Source organism: Otolemur garnettii, unplaced genomic scaffold (assembly GCF_000181295.1).
Source record: "Otolemur garnettii isolate 467f Iridium unplaced genomic scaffold, OtoGar3 scaffold00035, whole genome shotgun sequence".
NCBI classification, from domain to species: domain Eukaryota; kingdom Metazoa; phylum Chordata; class Mammalia; order Primates; family Galagidae; genus Otolemur; species Otolemur garnettii.
The window spans coordinates 14,115,010-14,134,957 of NW_003852430.1; the positions used below are offsets into that span (position 1 = coordinate 14,115,010).

The following is a 19,948-nucleotide window of genomic DNA, read 5'->3' on the forward strand; positions in this document are numbered from 1 at the left end:
CACACTGACCCATATGTATTAAGACACTGTTTAATATCTTAAGGATTTGACCCTTAGATAAATTTTCATAGTGCCCTAAAGAAACAGAGGCATAGTAAGCTTTCTGTACATAATTATTGGTACACATTTGTTCAGGAAAATCCCAGATCCAACAACTTTTTTTCTTTCGTTGTGGAAGCAGTGTTCATTACAATTCAATCAAGCTGACAACATTTCTCAAATCATGGCCTCAGGTATATACTTAACTTTTTAAGTTGATGGAAATTCAATTTATGCTAGATCCTTGCTAGGATCATTAAATATATCTTCAAAGAAGAGCTGACAGTAGGAGCAGACTCCAGCATTGTGTATATGTGTTGCCTGCAGATGAAGAGTGTTGTAGAGAAAAAGAAGTGTGACACTGTCTATAACAAAATTCAATGACTGAAGTTAAGTAAGAGATTTGCACTTTTAAGCAATCAATTTGGGGGAAAAAAACCACAAAACATTTAAATTTGAATGTGCATGGTTATTTTCTTCTTTGTTAATTTTTAAGTTAAACTTTAAATTACATCAGTAATAGTTTTTTAAAGGAGGCCAGGTGCAGTGGCTCACCCCATCATCCTACCACTCTGATTGGTGGAGGTAGGAGAGGTCAGAAGTTTGAGACTAGCCTGAGCAAGAGTGAGATCTTGTTCCTACAAGAAATAGAAGAAAAGAGAATTAGTCAGGTGTGGTGGCATACACCTATAGTCTCAGCTGTTTGGGAGGCTGAGGTAGGAGGATTGCTTAAGCTCAGGAGTTTGAGGTTATGGCGAGGTATAATGATGCCACTACCCTCTAGCCAGAGCCACAGAGTGATCCTGTCTCCAAAAAAAAGAGTGAGCTTGTCTCAAAAAAAAAAAGAAACCTAAGAAATTTCAAAAAATAGTTCTTTTTAAGGTACATATTTTAGAATTCTCTCTTACTAATAATTGGTTATAGTTCTTGTGTCAAAGTAATGAACAGAATTATAAGATATTACCTAGTGGAAGTTTTTCATTAATTTAACTCCATTCCTTTTATGCTGCCTAATCTTGGTGTAACAGAGAGTATGGTATAACAGAGAGCATAACTAAAGAAATAATGAGCTATTTGAAGATAAGGGTTTAAATCCCCATGTAGAATATAATATTTGGTAGGAAATTATTTAGGTTGCTTTGAATGAATTATCTAGAAACATTAATTTTATTGCACATAGCAATAAAATTTATAGTCATTTTCTTTCCTGCTTTGTGTATATAATGGTGAGAGAAAATAATAGATATAGTTACTGGGGCTGGCCTGGGGCTGTAGAATTGGGTTCTAGTTCTGGTTCTATTAATTAAATGGTGGGCCATCTTCAACAAGTCAAAAAAGTAGCTTTTTAAAAAATATATAGTAAAAATGGTAAATTTTAATGGTTTTAAAATGTCTCATTACTATTTTTATATTAAGCTTTATTTGTTTGTGAATTATTAAAAATATACAACAGTATGCAGATGGCCTTTCAGGCATACAGGTGGAGAAAGCATCTTTGAGAAAGTAAGGTGGTATTCTGTGACCGGATTGCTAGGTGCAGTTATGTGTCAGAGGTGAACGTGAACATTATAGCCAAGGGCTGTTTGGTGTTGATCCTGTGGGGTGGGGAGAGGAAGAGAGTAGGGAGCTCTTAAAATGCTCTAAGTTGAAAAGTAATATCTCACAATTTCTTTAAGAAGATAAATCTGATAGCCTAGGCAATAAATGGCTAGATCTTGGACTAAAGTGGGGCAACAGTGTTAATAAGCAGGGGAAGCCTGCACGATGGCTACAGGGTGGCCATAAAGTTTATATGTGATTTTAAATTGCACACTAAAATTACACACGAACGTTAAGGCTAACCTATATATTGAGGAGTGAGAATCACTAAGACTTACGGCAGGAGAGGGAGAATCTAGGATGTTTCCTGAGTTTAGGCTTTAAGCACCTAGGGTAAAAGTCATGGTTTAGTCTTAGATTTTAGTAAGTAGAGATGACAAAAGAGTGTAATATGAAACTCCCTATTTTGTTCTATCAGTGTTTAATTTCATTACTTTTAAAAGGTAGAATTTTCTGAATTTGTGGTAGTTAGTAAATGGAACAGATAAATCAAGATCTACGACTATCTAGAAATCGTGAAAGGCATGAAAGCTACTACCTCTAATTCCACATCATCATTAAAAAATTTGAGTCGTATGGTTTATTTTTAAAAACAATAATTAAAAAAGAGAACAACTTCCCCTATAAAACAATTTCACAAAACTGAAGGAATGGACTCTGTATTAAATATTTCCAAAGAGTTCCTGAGACAAAAAATCGTGGCCCTTCTTTTCCAGCAGCTGGAATCCAAAAGATCTTGAAACCAGTCCTGAAAGGCTTGCTCCTATGCAAGAATTCCTGGTGGCTTTTGAGAGGAAGATAGAGAACTATTCTGGAAAATTTCAAGTGGTAGTAGAGGTGAGTCACTGACATGAAGAATTTATCTAGGGAATACAAATACTCATTTCTCTTTTTAAGTAAGAGCTTTTTTAAAAAAAAATACAATTAGTTGAAAATAACATTTTCAGCTAAAAATCTTAGTCTTTGTATTTTAAAGATTTTAATGAATAGAAAATAGTAGAGCAAGTAGCCCTCCCCTCCTACAATACATTAAAATATTAATCCTTCAGTCTTCAGCAACAATAGTGTTTCTTTAAGAAGACGATGATGCTGACAGAGGCTTGGTAAATAAACGCCATATTTATGCTTTAAATGTATTTGATTGTAAGATCTGCTTGGATGAGGTTTTGTTTTGTTTTTTTTTTAAATGTTTACACTTGATTTGATTTATAACCTTTTTGATTCATCAGAAGACTTTGTTCTCCTTAGTAGAACGAAGTCCCCTTGCTCTGATTCAATTTCAGATGCTGCGTGGATACCCTAACTAAGCTTCCTCTGGATACTATTTTATTTAGAAACAAGGATTAATATAGTCCCCCCCTAATTATTTTATTTTGTGGGAATGGAAAATATGTGGACATGGTGCAAACCTCAGAGTGTTTAAAAAATGTTAACTGAATATTCTGTCTGCCCTTTCTGTCCGTCAGTCATCTAGTTGACCTCCATAAAAGCAACCATATTTACTAGTTTCTTATATATTCTTCCTGAAACTAGTTAAAATTTTTATTTTAAATTTATATGTAGAGATAGGGTCTTCCCCTTTCACCCAGGATTGAATGTAGTGGTGTGATCATAGTTCACTGCAACCGCCAATTCCAGTCTCAAGTGATCCTCCTGGGTCAGCCTCTCAAATAACTGGGAATATATATATCATTATACCTGGCTAATATTTTTGTTTTTTGTAGTGACAGGGTCGCTGTGTTCAGTCTAGTCTTAAACTCCTGGACTCAAGCAGTCTTCCCGCCTTAGTTTCCTAAGGTGCTGGGATTACAGGCATGAGCTACTATGCCCAGACTTTTCCTAAAATACTTTATGCATATAACTGCAAACATAGAAGTGGTATACATCTTTATATACACAAAATCTTTTGATTTGGAAATTAGGTTCTTCTTTCCCTCAGTCTGTTCCTCAGAAAATTGGGTAGAAGATATTATTTTAAATAGTTTCACCTCCTCCCTCCCCCAGGTTCAACATAGGCATGTAGCATTCTGTTACACTTCAGTGTTTAAGATTGATTGAGTATTCTAACATCTTGCAGTTTGCCAGTGGAAATTTCAAAGACCTGATTAGAAACATGAAGGAACAGATAGGAGGAAGGCACTGACAGAAATGGGAGATGCACAGAGATGGGAGATCCGGCAGCCATGTTTACTGACACAGTCCCTGAGCTTTAGTTGCACTGGCACAAGTAGAAGCCATACCTTGAAGTGGTTTCATAGAGAGCTCTGCTCTTAAAGATTTTGAAGGATTAAAAGAAAGAAAAAATTTGACAAATCTTGTTCCCAGGGGAATCAGTTAATCAATTCCAAATTAACTTGGAATTTTGGGTGACTGTCATTTATTTTGCTTTTTATTATGTGTAATCATTGTTTCCTGATACTGACAGCGGCTCAGACTGGACCCCTTTTGTTTCTGTCTGAACCTTCTATCTTCACACCTTCATTTCAAGGCTCTGTTCTTAGTCAAAGCAATACTTTCACCTTGGCCTCCACTCTTATTTCTAAATCCTAATTTTGAGATGAAGCCTAGTTTACTAAGTGAATAAATTATATTAAAAATTTTTATTGGAATCTTTGATTTAAGTAATTGAGAGTCCTTCCATTGCCTTTTCATACTTGAAGTGTAAGAGAAAGAAAAAAAAATACTGACAGAGTAACATGACTTCTGTAAATTTAGCCAAAGAATTTTCAAAATTACTAATATCTTGGAATTTTTAATATCTTATTTTCTAACCTTTTCAGATCTCTCTCCTATTGGGAAATGAAAGCAGGTTTGGAAAATTTAAATGTTTCTGAGTGGTGTTGAGTAGTAAGATGATACTTAGGGTCTGGCTTGTGTCACGGGAACTAGATGATAGAAATTCACATAGCTAGTTAATTAGTCTTAACTTAAACCTCCTATTGGCTACAAATAATTAAAAACACAAAGTTTACTTTTTCTTTTAAATGAAGTCATTTATCACCCTTTCCCCCTTTTTGTAACCAGTCTGTTTGACTGTGGAAAACAGTATCATTAATTGCCAAAGAATAAATAACTAAAATTCTCTTTTCTGTCAGTATATTTGCTGACTCATTTTTGATGAGCGAGCCTAAAAGAAAAGGAATAATGTTTTAATAACAAGAATGATGTTTTAATAATGGAGGTGACACTTCTGTCCTGTGATGACATTTCCTAGATACTAATTTTGACTAGGTGCTGCCTGGTGGTAAGGATTGGGAGTCAAGGAACTGGATCCTGGTCTCAGTTCTGTCACTGCGTCATTGTATGACCCAGTAGAAAAATCATGTAACTTTTTTGAGCCTGGTGTTCATAATCTCTGCAGAACATAGCCCCAGTTCCACTGGCTAAAGATATTTAAACTACTGATGGCTACAGATTCAAAAGTTAAATCACGTAGACAGATAAATCTTAAGCCCATTACTTAACATCTTGCAGGTTAAGTTCTCTTTATTTTCAAGTTAGGGTAATAATATCTATCTCAGGGTTTGGGAATTTAAATTATAAATACATAAAGTGCTGAGGCTAATGCTTGTCACTGTAGCTGTTATGCATGCTATTTTCATTATTTTCTCCTGCCAGTTATTGAGCACAATTTGATCTTCAGGGCCAATAGAATACATTTTCATAATGTTCTACAGGGTCCTTACCTGTAGTCTCTTGAAACTTTACAGTTGGTTTGTTTGTACCATATTCTCTGTTGCTTTCCACCTTGCCTTCTCATCTGCAAGTTGCTCACCCTTCCTCTCCACTAACCCTTCCACTGGTTACTTCCCTCCCACCCAGATTCTCTATTCTACTTTTCAGAAACCGGGAAACTAAGCCTACCTTATCTTCTTTACCCTCACAAAATGATCTCTCTGTACTGAATGTCATTGAATCCTTGTTTCTCAATCCTAACTAACACACATTTGCCTGTACCCAGTCACTTTTGGGCAGTGGTTTCCTATGGAAAGGGCTCATTATTTCACCTCACGTCTCCCTTTCAGATTTTTATGCTACTAATTGTGATAGATAACATCACTACAACATTTTTTAATAATTTGGTATAATGCAAAGGTATTCCTTATTCCAAATTACTTTTTATTTTGCCAAAATAAAATATTAATGACCTTCATTAAATAAATGTGTATAGTCACATTTATTATATAAGTGATATTGCTGATTGTAAGAAACACATCTGTTTCATAAAATAATGAGAAAAAATTATTTATTAGACACCATTAATTGTGAGATACATTCCTATTGCTAAGGTTGTTAACATATGAAAAGTGGAAGTGAGGATTGATGAGATATGGTATATGTAATAGATACTGTTTTTAGTATTAATGTTTAAAATTTTCTTGTATTTTTGCTTGCTTGATAGAAACTTTTGACATTTTCTTACTTTTACAGGTTCAGTGAACTACATCTAAATTACTTTTTGCTTCATTACAGATGCTGTACAAACTAAGAGGATTTTTTTTTCTTGGTCTAGTTCTTCCCAAATGTTTAATGTCTTCATGATTACATAACTCTATCATCTCTACTTCCAGTTCCCATCATGGCACAAAGAATGGCATCATTCGAGTGGAAAACATTTTTTCTGTTTTCAGGAGGGCGAACTTACTGAGAGTTTCTCTGCTCTTCTCTCCACACACAGAATTACATATTTAGCTCTGCTTATACTAACTTCATGCTAGCATCACTGTGACATAATACTGACCTCATACTGTTGGTTCTCATGCTGTTGGTTCACCTTTTATAATATTTTTCGTCTCACACAATTTTGAAGCTAAAGTTTGTTTTGCTTTGGTTTCTGTTTCATCTCTGGAGCTAAATGACAAAAAAACCCGTAATTCTTTTTTGGTTTATTGGCCCTTTTGCTTCTCATCCACCTGTTTCTTTGCCTCCTCATTATGGAGGAATGACTTAGAAATGTAGTTTACTCCGTAAAAATACGTACATTGAGGTGGGTTGGAATAGACAGATACTCAGAAGTAAGTATATGTTGGAATTTTGTACACCTTAAAGCTCTGAGTTGAGAGAAGAGTCACTGTTTGTTTGAATGAAGATAATTCTGTGTACATTTGAAGGCTGCTACTTAAGGGAAATAACAGGTAATCTGTTAAACCTGGGTTATCGTCTCATGAGTGTAGGGGGGTATGTCTAGGAAATCAGGAAAAAAGGAAATTATATAAAAGGATCTCTTTTAATATTCTTTGGAACTCAAGCTCTGTGTCAATGATATAATATTATAATGAATTGTCTGTAAATCTTCATTTTGTTTCTAATGTAATAGAATATCAAGTAAGTTCTGTTTGGCTAATCATTACTCATAAATGATACTGAAACTATTGACTAGTATTAAATGATTATCAAAATTATTTTATGTCTACTGAGCAGTGGTTCTTTGGTGTTTATAAATTTTAGGGAGGAGATTCTATGAATTTCTGAACTTGTATAAAATTTGACTATTAGATAGAGTTTTTTGGTAGGTTTTGTGAGGAAACCCCCTCATAGTATTAATAACCCCAAGGAAATTAATCTACTTCTGTGGAGTTCTAGGTCAGCACTATTTCTCTTTTATCTGGTCTCCATTGTGATCTTTATTGTGAAATTTGAGAATCCAGGAAAACTTGATCTTGAGTTATTAGTCCTGAAAATGAGAGCAGTGTTCAAGTAGTGGTATTATTTATAAAAATGATAATACTGCCTACAAATTACTAGGGAATGCACTTTTAGAAATAGTGTAAAGGTGGTGTCATCATAGAAAAAGACAATTAGAAAACTATAGATCCATGTATATTGAATAATGTGCAGGATTAAAAATAGGCTTCTATTTTTAACTTGAGTAATTTATTTCATGTTGTGATTTAAATTACATTTCTAAAGGGAATATTATAAATTGAAGTAATGTTATTTGATATTTGTGAATATGTGTGCATGTATGTATTTGTTATATGTGTATAGGAATTACTTTTAAATGTTCATGTGAATAATAAAAATACTTGAATTTTTTTATTATAGTGCATGCAAGATATGGGAAATACTAAGGCCAGACTACTCTATGAAGCCAATCTTCCAGAGAACTTTCGAAGACCACAGACAGATCAGTATCCTTTAAAACTTATTTATTTTGGGTTAAAAAAATAATGAACTCATTTTTACAGTTCATATTTCATCTGTTAGTATTTAGGAAGATATGACCTTTATCAGACTGTTGTTCATTAAAGATAGAAATTGATTTTCCCTCAGCTGTGTTCTGTATGTAGGTTTTATAGGAATCTGGTATTTAAATGTAATTACAGACAATTCTCAACTTAGAATCATGGGCTTTACTATGTATGGTGTGCAAGTCACATATCCTCAGCAGAAACCTGAGTTTGGTCTACCTGTGCATCCATTCTGTTTTTCACTTTCAGTATAGTATTCAGTTAATTACATGCGATACTCAACACTTCATTATAAAATAGGCTTTGTAAGTGTTCTGAGCACATTCAATGTAGGCAAAGCAAAGCTATGCTTGGGTAGATTAGGTATATTGAGTGCATTTTTAAATCAAGATTTTTATAGTGGGTTTATTGGGACATAACCAATTATAAATGGAGGAGCATCTGTATTACTAACGGTAAAATGTTATGACTGTTTTTATTAATTGATCTCTCTTGATTACAAATGCATGTTGTTTATTATTTTAGATTATTAGATTTGACTTGCAAGCATCCTAAGTGTTTTAAAAATCATTTCCATAAGGATATTCTTTTATCATCTTTATATAATAATTATATTTATGTCTTTCACTGTGGCATTTTAAAAGACAAATTACATGTTTAGTGTGAATTTATGCTAATAGTTACTATTGACAGTCTATCTTTATTGTAGCTTGCACAACTGTGTTTGCTTTAGAAATCTGTCTTTAAGGAGAGAATACTTTTCCATAGGCATTTTATCCAGTATGTTTTTCACGTTTGTTAAGATAAAAATATTTGATTTAGTAGGATTTCTAAAACTCATACTGAAGTTTGGAAAAGAAGCTCATGAAAATTGTGCAGCTTTATAGATAATATTATCTAATTGTAGGTATTTATATTTTGTTCATAGGTAACATTTGTGATTTTTGACAATAAAATATAGTTTCTTAAAGATCAGTTATATACATGGGCTATTACAAAAATTTTGAGATACATAAAAATAAGGAAACATAAACCCCACATGGATGGAAACAAACGAAGCCCTCCCAGCAACACCCACAAGTCACGCAAGTTGAGACGCAGCGCGGGTAAATCAGAAATGACAGTCAGCTGTGTTACTTACGAGTGAAATGATGAACTATAACAAACCCTGTCTCAAAATTATAATGACCCACATATTACCCATTTTTTTGTAGTAAAACAGCTTGTGTGGCCAGTGAAAGAAAATATGACCTTTTTTTATACAGAGATATAAGCCATTATATATTTATTTTCATATTTGGACAGAAACCTGTTAAGTTATAATTGAAAAGTTACTGATTTCCATTTGACCTTTTCTGTTTCTGCTTCATCAACTTCTTTCCCCACAACTTTAGCAATCTGATATCCAACACTGTTACAGAAAAATTGTAGGCTGAGAATAGGAAGTATATTTCAGGTATAAAATATTTTGTGAGTTAAAGCATGGTGTGAGGAAACATGACCTTTTAGGGTTTAATGTAACAAAATTTAAATTTTGTGGGGCAAATGGCATAAGACCTTAAAAGGTATTTTGCTCTAGAATGTGAAGAGTTTCCAATATTATATAGGACAATTTGGGTCTTATTTCATTGGCCTAAGTATTCGAAAACCCATGAAGGGGTTCAAAGCAGGAGAAACATTCGAAAAACTGACTTCTATCACAAGGAAGATTAGTTGGAGATAGAAGAAGACCTTGGAGGCAGACAGACCATTTAGAATACTAGAATAGTCTCAAAGTAAGTAGTGAAGGTTTATGTCAGATTGCGACATTGAGAATGGACAGGAAGAAATTGGAAAAATTATAAAGAAATTGGGAAAGTAGGAGTAATTAGACTAGGATAGGAGTTGCTTTTATTCAGAAGACAACGCGGAGATGACCCCAAAGTTTCTAGGTTGAGTAATCATAAAGTTTATGAAGTGAGGGAAAGAATTCGTTATCAGGATGAGGATTAAGAGTTATAAATTAATGAGCCATGCTTCATTACTTTGGGCAGATTGAAGTGTCCTTATACATATGCATGGAGCAACCCAACTTGGAAGGTGGAAACATTAAGTCCAGACCCTATAAATAAGTGGCACACACAGATTAGGAGTCACTCAGCACGTAAGTGGTATGAAGTGCTGGGTCAGGTTATGTTCATCAAGAGCAGTGGCCGTATTTTTTTTTTTTTTAATTGAGAATACTTTTTTGTTCTCTGAAAAAGAAGGCCAGTGGCTGAATCCTGGACAAAAAAGCATGGTATAAGGAAATATAACCAAGCAAACAAATCAGTGTCCTAGGTGGTTGTTACCAACTTCTTACTCTTTTTTCTGCTCCCTGTCCACAGCCTGAGTTGATGTATAAGACCCCTGAAATTGAAGACTCTCCCTTTTCTTGAAGTTTTTGTGTATGGAAGGGATTTTTGGGTTTGGTTTGGTTTGAGGGGCTGTTGACAGTTACAGGGTAAATTACTTGAAGTTCTTGAAAGTTTAAGCTGTATCTTTTGTAGTACTTTATGGATAAAAGTAGTTTCCAGATTATTTAATTCATTACCAAATTATTTAATTCATTTCCACATTGATTTTAGATAAGCTTGAAAGATATTTAGGGAAAATGATCCATAGTGAACTCTTCTATGTACCATTTGTATAGGTTGGTAGGAATATTGCTTCTTAAGTAATTACCATCAATTTTACGATGAACCTTAGAAAAGTTAAGAGGTTCATAAGGTAGTTCATAATTAGTTCTAATATCTTGGCTGAAAGCTGTTAAAATATTTCATTCTTATCTAAATATTTCAGAAAAGATTAGATTTTTTTCATGAATAAATTGATGTCTGATACACGTATCTGTAAATTCCTGGCCATTCACATTATAAACAACAGCTATGGCAGCTTTACTGTTTAATAAAACCTTGCCCTGTGTTAAGCCCTGAGCTTGATTTTTTATTTGATGTACATTATCTTTTTTAATTTTCAAAATTATTCAGTGAGATAGAGCATGTTTTCTTTTTCTGAGGTGATGGGGATGGAATACTCAAGAGCTATTAAAAACTTTCCAAAGCCAGACCAGGGGTCCTCAAACTTTTTAAACAGGGGGACAGTTCACTGTCCCTCAGACCGTTGAAGAGCCAGACTGCGGCCCTGGGATGAGTCACCTGCTAAGCAGGACAGGCAGCAGTGGCAAAAACACCCAGCAGGCCGGATAAATGTCCTAGGCGGGCTGCATGTGCCCCGTGGGGCTGTAGTTTGAGGACACCTGCTGTAGACGTTCCCTCCCTTGTAAAAGAACTTGAGTATTATTTAATGATAGTCTAAGTAAAATTAGTGTTGCCACATTTGAGTCTTGCCTTTAAAAATAGAACATAAGGGCTTGGTGCCTGTAGCTCAGCTGCCAGGGCACCAGCCACATACACCAGAGCTGGTGGGTTCGAACCCACCCAGGCCTGCAAAATAACGACAACTACAGCCAAAAAATAGCTGGGCATTATGGCGGGTGCCTGTAGTCTCAGCTACTTGGGAAGCTGAGGCAAGAGAATCACTTAAGCCTAAGAGTTTGAGGTTGCTGTGAGCTGTGACGCCACCGTACTCAACCCAAGGTGACAGCTTGAGACTGTGTCTCAAACAAACAAACAAAAAAAAATAGAAAAGAGGCTTATAGTTTGACTCTCTGCATCTAGATCATAAGGTCTGGTGAAGATTTCAACTTGTCAGTCAGTACCCACTCTGATTCATCGTAGGGTTTTGGATTAAGGTTGTATTTGTTATTGTTCCCTCAAGCATGCTTATGTGGTTTTTCAAACCAAATGTTACTTCTTCCAAAGCATTCACAAATTATGGCCATATTAACATGAGGTATTGATCTTTTATTGTTCACATGGTTGTAGGAGTTATTTAAAGAGGCTTTTCGTCTAAATGCGTTTGAGATAGATAACTACTTGTGTTGAGAGTATAAAATGACAACTCTAGGACCATGAAACCAGCCCCCCCATCTAATGTAATATTGTAGCCCTAAAAATTTACCTTAGTTATTATAATAACAGTACTTTTATAATTTCTTCTTTTAATTATGAAACACTGTGATTGGAGGTTTTATAAGGAAAACTAATAAGAGAAGCAGCTTTTCTCCCATCATTCTGAAGCTCACAGCTCTTTGGAAAGCTTAACATTTTGCACTTTTATAGGTATAAATATAGTTGTCTTATCCCGAGAGGCAAGTGGAACCAAACTGAGTTAAACTCATATAATATGGGACCTCATTGATTCTTAACAAGATTTGTCACTTTTTAGAAGCTTTGCAATTTACAGAAGTTATGCAGAAGCTCCTGTAAAAGTGTAATTTCTCATGTGGGATGTGATTAATTATAGGCTGCATATGCTAGTGCATGACAAATGGTAAAGTTTTACATTAAGCTTTTCATTATTAGGATATTTCGTCTTATCTGAAAACTTTAATTACTTCAGTTCCATGAGATCTATTGTGCACCAGAGCTAATCAGCAGTTCTTTTCCTTTGAGCTTTTCAAAGTTTTCCTGCTGTCAGTGCTATATGTTTGGAACTGGGAAATTTTGTTCTTTGGGAGTAGATATTAATTTAATTGTCTTTCAAATGGTATCTTTAAAGAATGGGGAAAAAAATCTTAAAGTATGAACACTGTTAAAAGATAAACCATGTAGTAATGTTGAAATTTTTCGGGGCTTGAATAGTGCCAATTTAGTTTGGGGGAGAGGAAGAAGTAGGGGCACAGTACTGAATGCTTTGTACCGGTAGGCATGGGAAGATTGGGGGTTGTTAGAATGTTGTTTATTTACTAAATCCCAAATCAGCCATTTGCACTTGAATTGTTGTTAGTATATTTCTTACCTAATTTCCTGGAAATATCATTGTTCTATTCCTAATTTTTTTGGGTTATATTGTCGATCTCCATCAGTATAAGTCTTTATGTCTCAAATGGCTTCTCGAGACTGGAAAATGAACGTAAATATTTTCTTATCTGCAAATTCTTCGGTTCTTTTTGTTGTTTTTTCATCTGTTTACACTTGGTGATATGCAGACCATCTTAACCTTAACACATTAGTTGCTATTTCCTGTGCCTACCATCTTTGGAAAGATTTATGTATCCGAATTCTTTTGTTAATAGTAAGAGCTAAAACCTAAACAACATACACTATATGCTGGGTACTGTTTTTAGTTCTTTAGCTGTACTAACTTAATTCTTCTTCTTTTTTTTTTAATTTTTATTTTTTTGAGACAGAGTCCCACCTTGTTGTCCTCAGTAGAGTGCTGGCTGTGGCATCATAGCTCACAGCAACCTCAAACTCTTGGGCTGAAGCTGTTCTCTTGCCTCAGCCTCCCAGGTAGCTGGGACTACAGGCGTCCACCTCAGTCGCCCAGAGTGAGAAGATTACAGGTGTGAGCCACGGGGCCTAGCCAATTTACTTAATTCTAACAATAATCTTTGGAGATTAGTGAGTATTGGTGTTATACCCATTTTAAAGGTGCTGAAACGAGGCACTAAAATATATTAAAATAAAAACTAACTTCATATATAAAATGAACCACTGTACTTAGTGGTTTATATATGTTATTCTCAAAACTCTTGACAGCTTTGTGAAGTGAGCGTTGCCATTATTTTTACACAATGAGGTATGGATTTAGTAGATAGCAAACTTCAAGGTCACAGTAACTCCTGGTAGTATTAGAAATAAAGTTGTAAATAGGAGACTATTTTCTTTGGGAATTCGGTACTACAGTCAGCATATAGTGCAAAATTATGGTCAAAATTTCCTTTGAAATTCTTTTCAGTTGTTGATACTGACAATTTACAGATACACAGTTCTGTTAACCTATCTCAGCTGTTCTTTTCTATCTAGTATTGAAATAGATTTCAGGAGTCAGTAATATAGGCCCATGATCCAACTGCCTGTTTTTGTAAATAAAATTTTATTAGAATCCAGCCATGCACATTCACTTAGGAAATTTTTCTGGCTGCTTTATTCCAGCAAAGGGAAAGTTGAGTAGTCAAAAGATAGACTAACTGTTCTGCAAAGCCTAAAATATTTACTGTCTGGCCATTTAAGAAAAGTTTTTCAAGCCCTAGCATAAATCATTGTTTCTTTTGGCAAACTAACTAATTAATTGGCTTGCATTTGGAACCTTGTACAGAAATATTTAAGGACTGTGCTCTAAGAGGTACATAGGAACTGAGAGCAACCAAAGGCAGCACATGCTTCCTAAATCACAGTCTTTTCGTGGGTGACTCCTGTGAATTTGTAGTATGCTTATGATTGTTTTTGAAAAAGTATAAAAAGTAAAGTTTGCATTAATAATTGGAAAGTAAGTTCTTGTAAGTTATTCTGCCCTAATGCTTTCATTTTATCTCCTTGAAAAGCAATGTGTAGTAAACATACCGACTTTGCCCTCGTCATAATTTTTTAAAAAGTGAATACATTGGCTCGGCGCCTGTAGCTCAAGTGGCTAAGGCATCAGCCACATACACCAGATGTGGCAGGTTGGAATCCAGCCCGGGCCTGCCAAACAACAATGACAACTACAACCAAAAAATAGCCGGGCATTGTGGCCGTGCCTGTAGTCCCAGCTACTTGGGAGGCTGAGGCAAGAGAATCACTTAAGCCCAAGAGTTTGAAGTTGCTGTGAGCTGTGATGCCATGGCTTTCTACCCAGGGTGATAGCTTGAAGCTCTGTCTCGAAAAAGAAAAAAAATTGAATACATCTTTGATAATTTCTGAAAGGGTTTCTTATCATAACCAGAAACCAGACTCTCACTGCATTTGAATTATTTATATAAAATATATTAATTATAAATTACTATTTCATTGATACCTATTATTTCTGAAATTCACAGCCATATACCATCTTACGAGACATTAGTATCATTTTCAGCTCCAGAAGATTATATATTTAAGATGTTTGCCCTCTTCAAATTCGATTTTTTTTTTTTTTGAGACAGAACCTCAAGCTATCCCCCTGGGTAGGGTGCTGGGCATCACAGCTCACAGCAACCTCCAATTCCTGGGTTCAAGTGAGTCTCCTGCCTCAGCCTCCTAGGTAGCTGGGACCACAGGTGCCCGCCACAACACCTGGCTATTTTTTGGTTGCAGCCGTCATTGTTGTTTTTTTGGCAGTCCCGGGCTGGATTTGAACTCACCACCTTAAGTGTATGTGGCTGGCCCCTTAGCCACTTGAGCCACAGGCGCCAAGCCTTCAAATTCGATATTTATAAAAGTGTCTTAGTTTTCTGCATAGGCACACTTTATTTTATTGTGCTTCTCTCATTGTGCTTTGCAGCTATTGCATTTTTTACAGATTAAAAGTTTGTGACAACCATTTTTTTTTTTTTTTTTACGACAAAAAGTTATATATTTAGAATTAGCCAGGTGGACTTGGCTTAGATGATCCCAATTTTGTTGGCAACATCCAAAACATCATAATCAGGAGCCAGTTGAACATATGCTGCCTTCTCACCATCAGGCCTGATCAGGGTGTTGACCTTGGCCACATCAATATCATAAAGCTGCTGTACAGCCTGTTTGATCTAGTGCTTTCTAGTGCACTGTTGGCTTTGACATCCACAGTGAACACAAGTGTGTTGTTGTCTTCCATCTTCTTCATGGCAGACTCTGTGGTCAGGAGGAACTTGATGATGGCATAGTGGTCAAGCTTGTTTCTCCTGGGGGCGCTCTTCCGAGGATATTTGGGCTGCGTCCAGAGCCTCACAGTCTTTGGCCTCTGGAAGGTGGGTGATGTGCGGATCTTCTTTTTTTTGTGGCTGTGGATGCCTTTGAGCACTGCCTTCTTGGCCTTGAATACCTTTGCTTTGGCTTCGGCTTTGGGAAGGGCAGGAGCTTCCTTCTTCGCTTTCGGCTCCATCTTGTGAAAAGCACAACCGTTTTTCTAGCAGCATGTGTGCTTTGCAACTCCATGTCACATTTTGGTAATTTTGCAGGTTTTTTTAATTGTTATATCTATTATGATGATGTATTATCAATGATCTTTGATGTTACTATTTCAGGGCATCATGAACCGTGCCTGTATAGTAACATAGCAAATGTAGTAAATACTGTGTGTGCTCAGACTGCTCTACTAACTGGCTGTTTCCCAGCTCTCTTCCTCTGGTCTTCCCATTCCCTGGGACACCATAATATTGAATTAGTAACCCTAGAGTGGCTTCTAAGTGTTCAAGTGAAAGGGGGAGTCTCACATGTCCCTCATTTTAAATCAAATCCTAGAAATGATCAAGATTAGCATGTCAAAAGTCAAGAGGGTCCAAAAGCCAAGCCTTTTGTGCCAAACAGCCAGATTGTGAATGCAATTGTAAAGGAAAAATTCTTAAAGGAAATTAAAAGTGCTATTCCAGTGAACTCATGAATGATAGGAAAGTAAACCAGCCTTGTTTGCTGAGTTGGAGGAAGTTTGAGTGGTCTGGATAGTAACTCATACCAGCCACAACATTCCCTTAAGCCAAAGCGTAATTAAGAGCAGGGCCCTAACTCTCTTCTATTTGTGCTGGCTGAAAGAGGTAAAGGAAGCTACAGAAGAAAAATTCAAAGCTAGCAGAGTCTGGTTCATGAAGTTTAAGGAAAGAAGGCATATCCAGAGCATCTGAAAGGTACGATGTGAAGCTGCAAATGCTAATATAGAAGCTGTCGCAAATTATCCAGATCTCACTAAGATAATTGGTAGAGAGAATAATGATTGTTTGCATTTTTATCAATAAAATAATTTTTTATTTTTACGGTTCTCCAAGGTTACTTTAAAAATGAAGGAGCCCTAATATTTAATATTCTTCTTCAGATTTTACAGCATTTATTATCATTAGCAGAGATTGACTGATTCACTAATGAATTTATGATGACCTATAAACATCATCCTGAAGTGAAATACCAGACATGGTTTCAGATCACAACTCTCCTGTGTGCTATAGAATGCTGGAGAACTTTGTTAAACATTCTGTGGCCTAGTTGTAATTGTGAAATGGAACCTACCTCATAGGTTGTTAAGACAATAAGGAAATAAATTAAAAGTGCCTTTCAGTTATTTAGTTTCTAGAAAACTCACCTTTAAAAACTCTGTTTGGTCACTCTTCTTACTTAATAAGTGGAATGTTTAGATTTCTAGCTTTCTCTGGCCCCCTGCGAGTACTTTCATAGCACCCCAGTTCTTTAAATATTATTCACCATATAGAAAGCCTCACTTAGGTTCTTGGAAACTGTGAGTTTTAGCAAAATGACGTACCAGGAAACCAGTTTTACCATAGGTTAATTGAGGTAAAATTTCTATGGCATATCACTGGTCATAAATAGATCACCAAGTTTCTAAATAAAGACCTAAACTACTTTTAATATTGAATATTGAAATAAATGTGAGCTTTATAAATACATTTAGCAATTTATTTATGAAATAAATGTGAGCTATATATATGTTTAGCAAAGGTTGATAAAAATTCCAGTTTTTGATGAATCAGTGAGTGATGGAGATTATTGTGGTGATGGGTTAAATCAAGGAATAAATGTTTGCAAAGTGAACTTTGTAAAGAACACTTCCTACCACTACATAGTTAAAAAACAACAATAAATATGGTGAGTTTGCTGAGCACTTTCATACTACATGATTGTCATATACTTTTTATTTTGTAATAATTTATATTCATTTATTTGTTTTCCAACCTGGTTATTCCAGTTCAGGGTTGCAGTTGTTTAGCTCCAATCCTAGCAGCTCAGGGCACAATCAAGAATCAACCTTAGACAGGACATCACTCCATTGCAGGGTACATATCCCCTCACCCCCCACAGGGACAATTCAGACATGCTAATTAATTAAATTAATGTGCACATTTTGGGAATGTGGGAAGAAACTGGTTTATTTGGAGAAAACCCACACAGACATATGGAGAATTTGCAAACTCCACCCTGTTGCCCTCTCCAGAAATCATTTTTTTTCTTTCTCATCAACTTTATCATGAAATGACATTGAATGAAATAGTGTTCTCCTATGACCTGTTGTCAGCTCTGTGATCTGTTGCTTCAGATGGCAATTTAAAAGGATTTCATATACTTATAATTAAGGACTAATGACTGGAAATGTATTGTTTTACTGCCCAGGTAACTTTTCCTTTGAACAGAATGATGTTTTACCTTGGGAATCCACAGAGAGATTGTATTTCATTGTATTTAGTAATTTCACGAATCTATCTATGTATTTTATTTTATGCATTAAAAAGAATTAGCCTAGAAAGGTGTGCACAGGCTTTACTTGACTTCCATAGGGGTTCATAGCATTATCAAGGTTAACAACCCATGATGGAAAAATTCTCACTTAATGGAATATGATAAATCAGTGTTTGGGTGATAAGAAAATTCATCTATTTCACATAACTCTAAATACTCATTCCTCTCTGTGGCTTACTTTGTCAACAGGTAAGGCAAATCTAGCCAACTTCAAAAAATAAAACAATACTAATGTTAGTTTCAACTTCTGGGCTTCTCCATTCATCAACTTTGTAAAGAAAGAATTGGCCACTATTATTCTAATACACAGAGTTCCGTATGGTATACCCAGAGATGGTGTATAGTGCGAAAGAATATAGGTATTGAAATCACAATCACTTAATGTTTCCAAGTTGCTGATTCTTCATTTATGATGTGAAAATAATATGTACATTATTGGGTTGTGGGAGGATTAAAAGATACAAAATAGGTACAGTTTATAGGAGACAGTATCGCCTACATTTGTCAGTACTTACGTGGATGTTAGTTTCTTTACTTATACTGAAACCCCAAAGTGAACTGGAATTTAGAGTCGGTGGTAGGGGGATGGTGATGATAGTGGTATGGGAATTAAGGATTTGGTCATTCACTTTTCTTTCTAGAATTGGGTTGGGTGGTTTTTGTCAAGTGGGAAAATTTTCTGTAAGAGAATTGTATGAGAAGAGTAGGTTATTGAATGTAGTTGCAGAAATAGTATGAGAAAGCACAGATTGAGGAGTAGGAAAATTAAATTTAGAGTCTAGGCTTTGTGGAGAGAAGTAATAAAGGAAAGTGTACTTGTCACTGAACTCACACTTTTCCTTAAGTTATCTGTTTTCAGAGCAGTGGAATTTTTCATCAGAGATAAATATGAAAAGAAGAAATACTATGATAAAAATGCTATAGCTATTACAAATGTAAGTAAAATATTTATACTCATCAATTGATTTTTTTTGAAATAGATCTTAAACTTTTAACTTGGAATTTATTAAATTTATTGAATTATTTATGTATTTTTATAAAATATACTAGGCATATGTTTAAATATTTGCATATCAGAAATTTTTATTTTTTAATTTATTTTTTAACATGGTAATTTATGCAGTTATTTAAATCCATTGTTTAAAAATGTTTAAAAGTCACTGGAAATTTTATATAACGTTGATTCTTGCAAATTTTACATAATGTTGATTCTTGCAAAACTTTTCAGAAAGGAGCATATTCTAAATAAAAGGCTAATAACAACTTACATAGCATTTAATTAAGTTAATTTTATGAAATTTGCAGAAAGAAAAAGCTACCAACTGAAAAAGGTGAGAGAAAATTATTTCACTAGATTCTGGAAATGTATGAGAAATTATAAAAGGCAAATCTATCTTTTCTGAAGGCTTTCTTGGGTCGGTGTGTTAAGACATGAAATAAGCAGCCTAAGAGTATACTTAATTGGTTTTAGCAAACATTGTGGTACCGCTAATGGTTGAGATGTTACTGTAGAGATCAAATTCAGTCATGAGCCACATAACATTTCAGTCAAAGATGGATGGCACATATTTTGGAAATGGTGACTGTATAAAATTATCATCTGGTATTTTACTATAGCCCTTTTGTATTAGATACATATATTTAGATACACAGATACTTGCCATTGTGTTACAGTTGCCTAGACTTTTTAGTTTTTTTCCTGATTAACTTTTCTATCCTTGTTAATTAAAGTCTAAGGCCAATTGCCTTTGTTATTGAAATCATTTTCTGACCTTTGATTCCTAGATTAATAAGCTAGCTAAAAACCGGTTAATCTTGTGGTAAAGTTATCTGTCAAAAAATTAAAGATAATAG

At 35.0% G+C, this 19,948-nt stretch overlaps 1 protein-coding gene and 1 pseudogene across 1 annotated transcript in view; one reads left to right on the forward strand and one right to left on the reverse strand.

The window, feature by feature from the left end:
• SMAP1 (small ArfGAP 1) overlaps positions 1-19,948 on the forward strand; it is a 129,875-nt gene that overhangs the window by 47,522 nt on the left and 62,405 nt on the right. The window contains exons 3-4 of the mRNA XM_003789680.3: positions 7,684-7,769; positions 18,954-19,029. Of these exons, the coding sequence (XP_003789728.1) occupies positions 7,684-7,769; positions 18,954-19,029 (162 nt within the window). The remainder of the gene's footprint in view (positions 1-7,683; positions 7,770-18,953; positions 19,030-19,948) is intronic.
• On the reverse strand, positions 15,239-15,737 carry LOC100943542 (annotated as a pseudogene).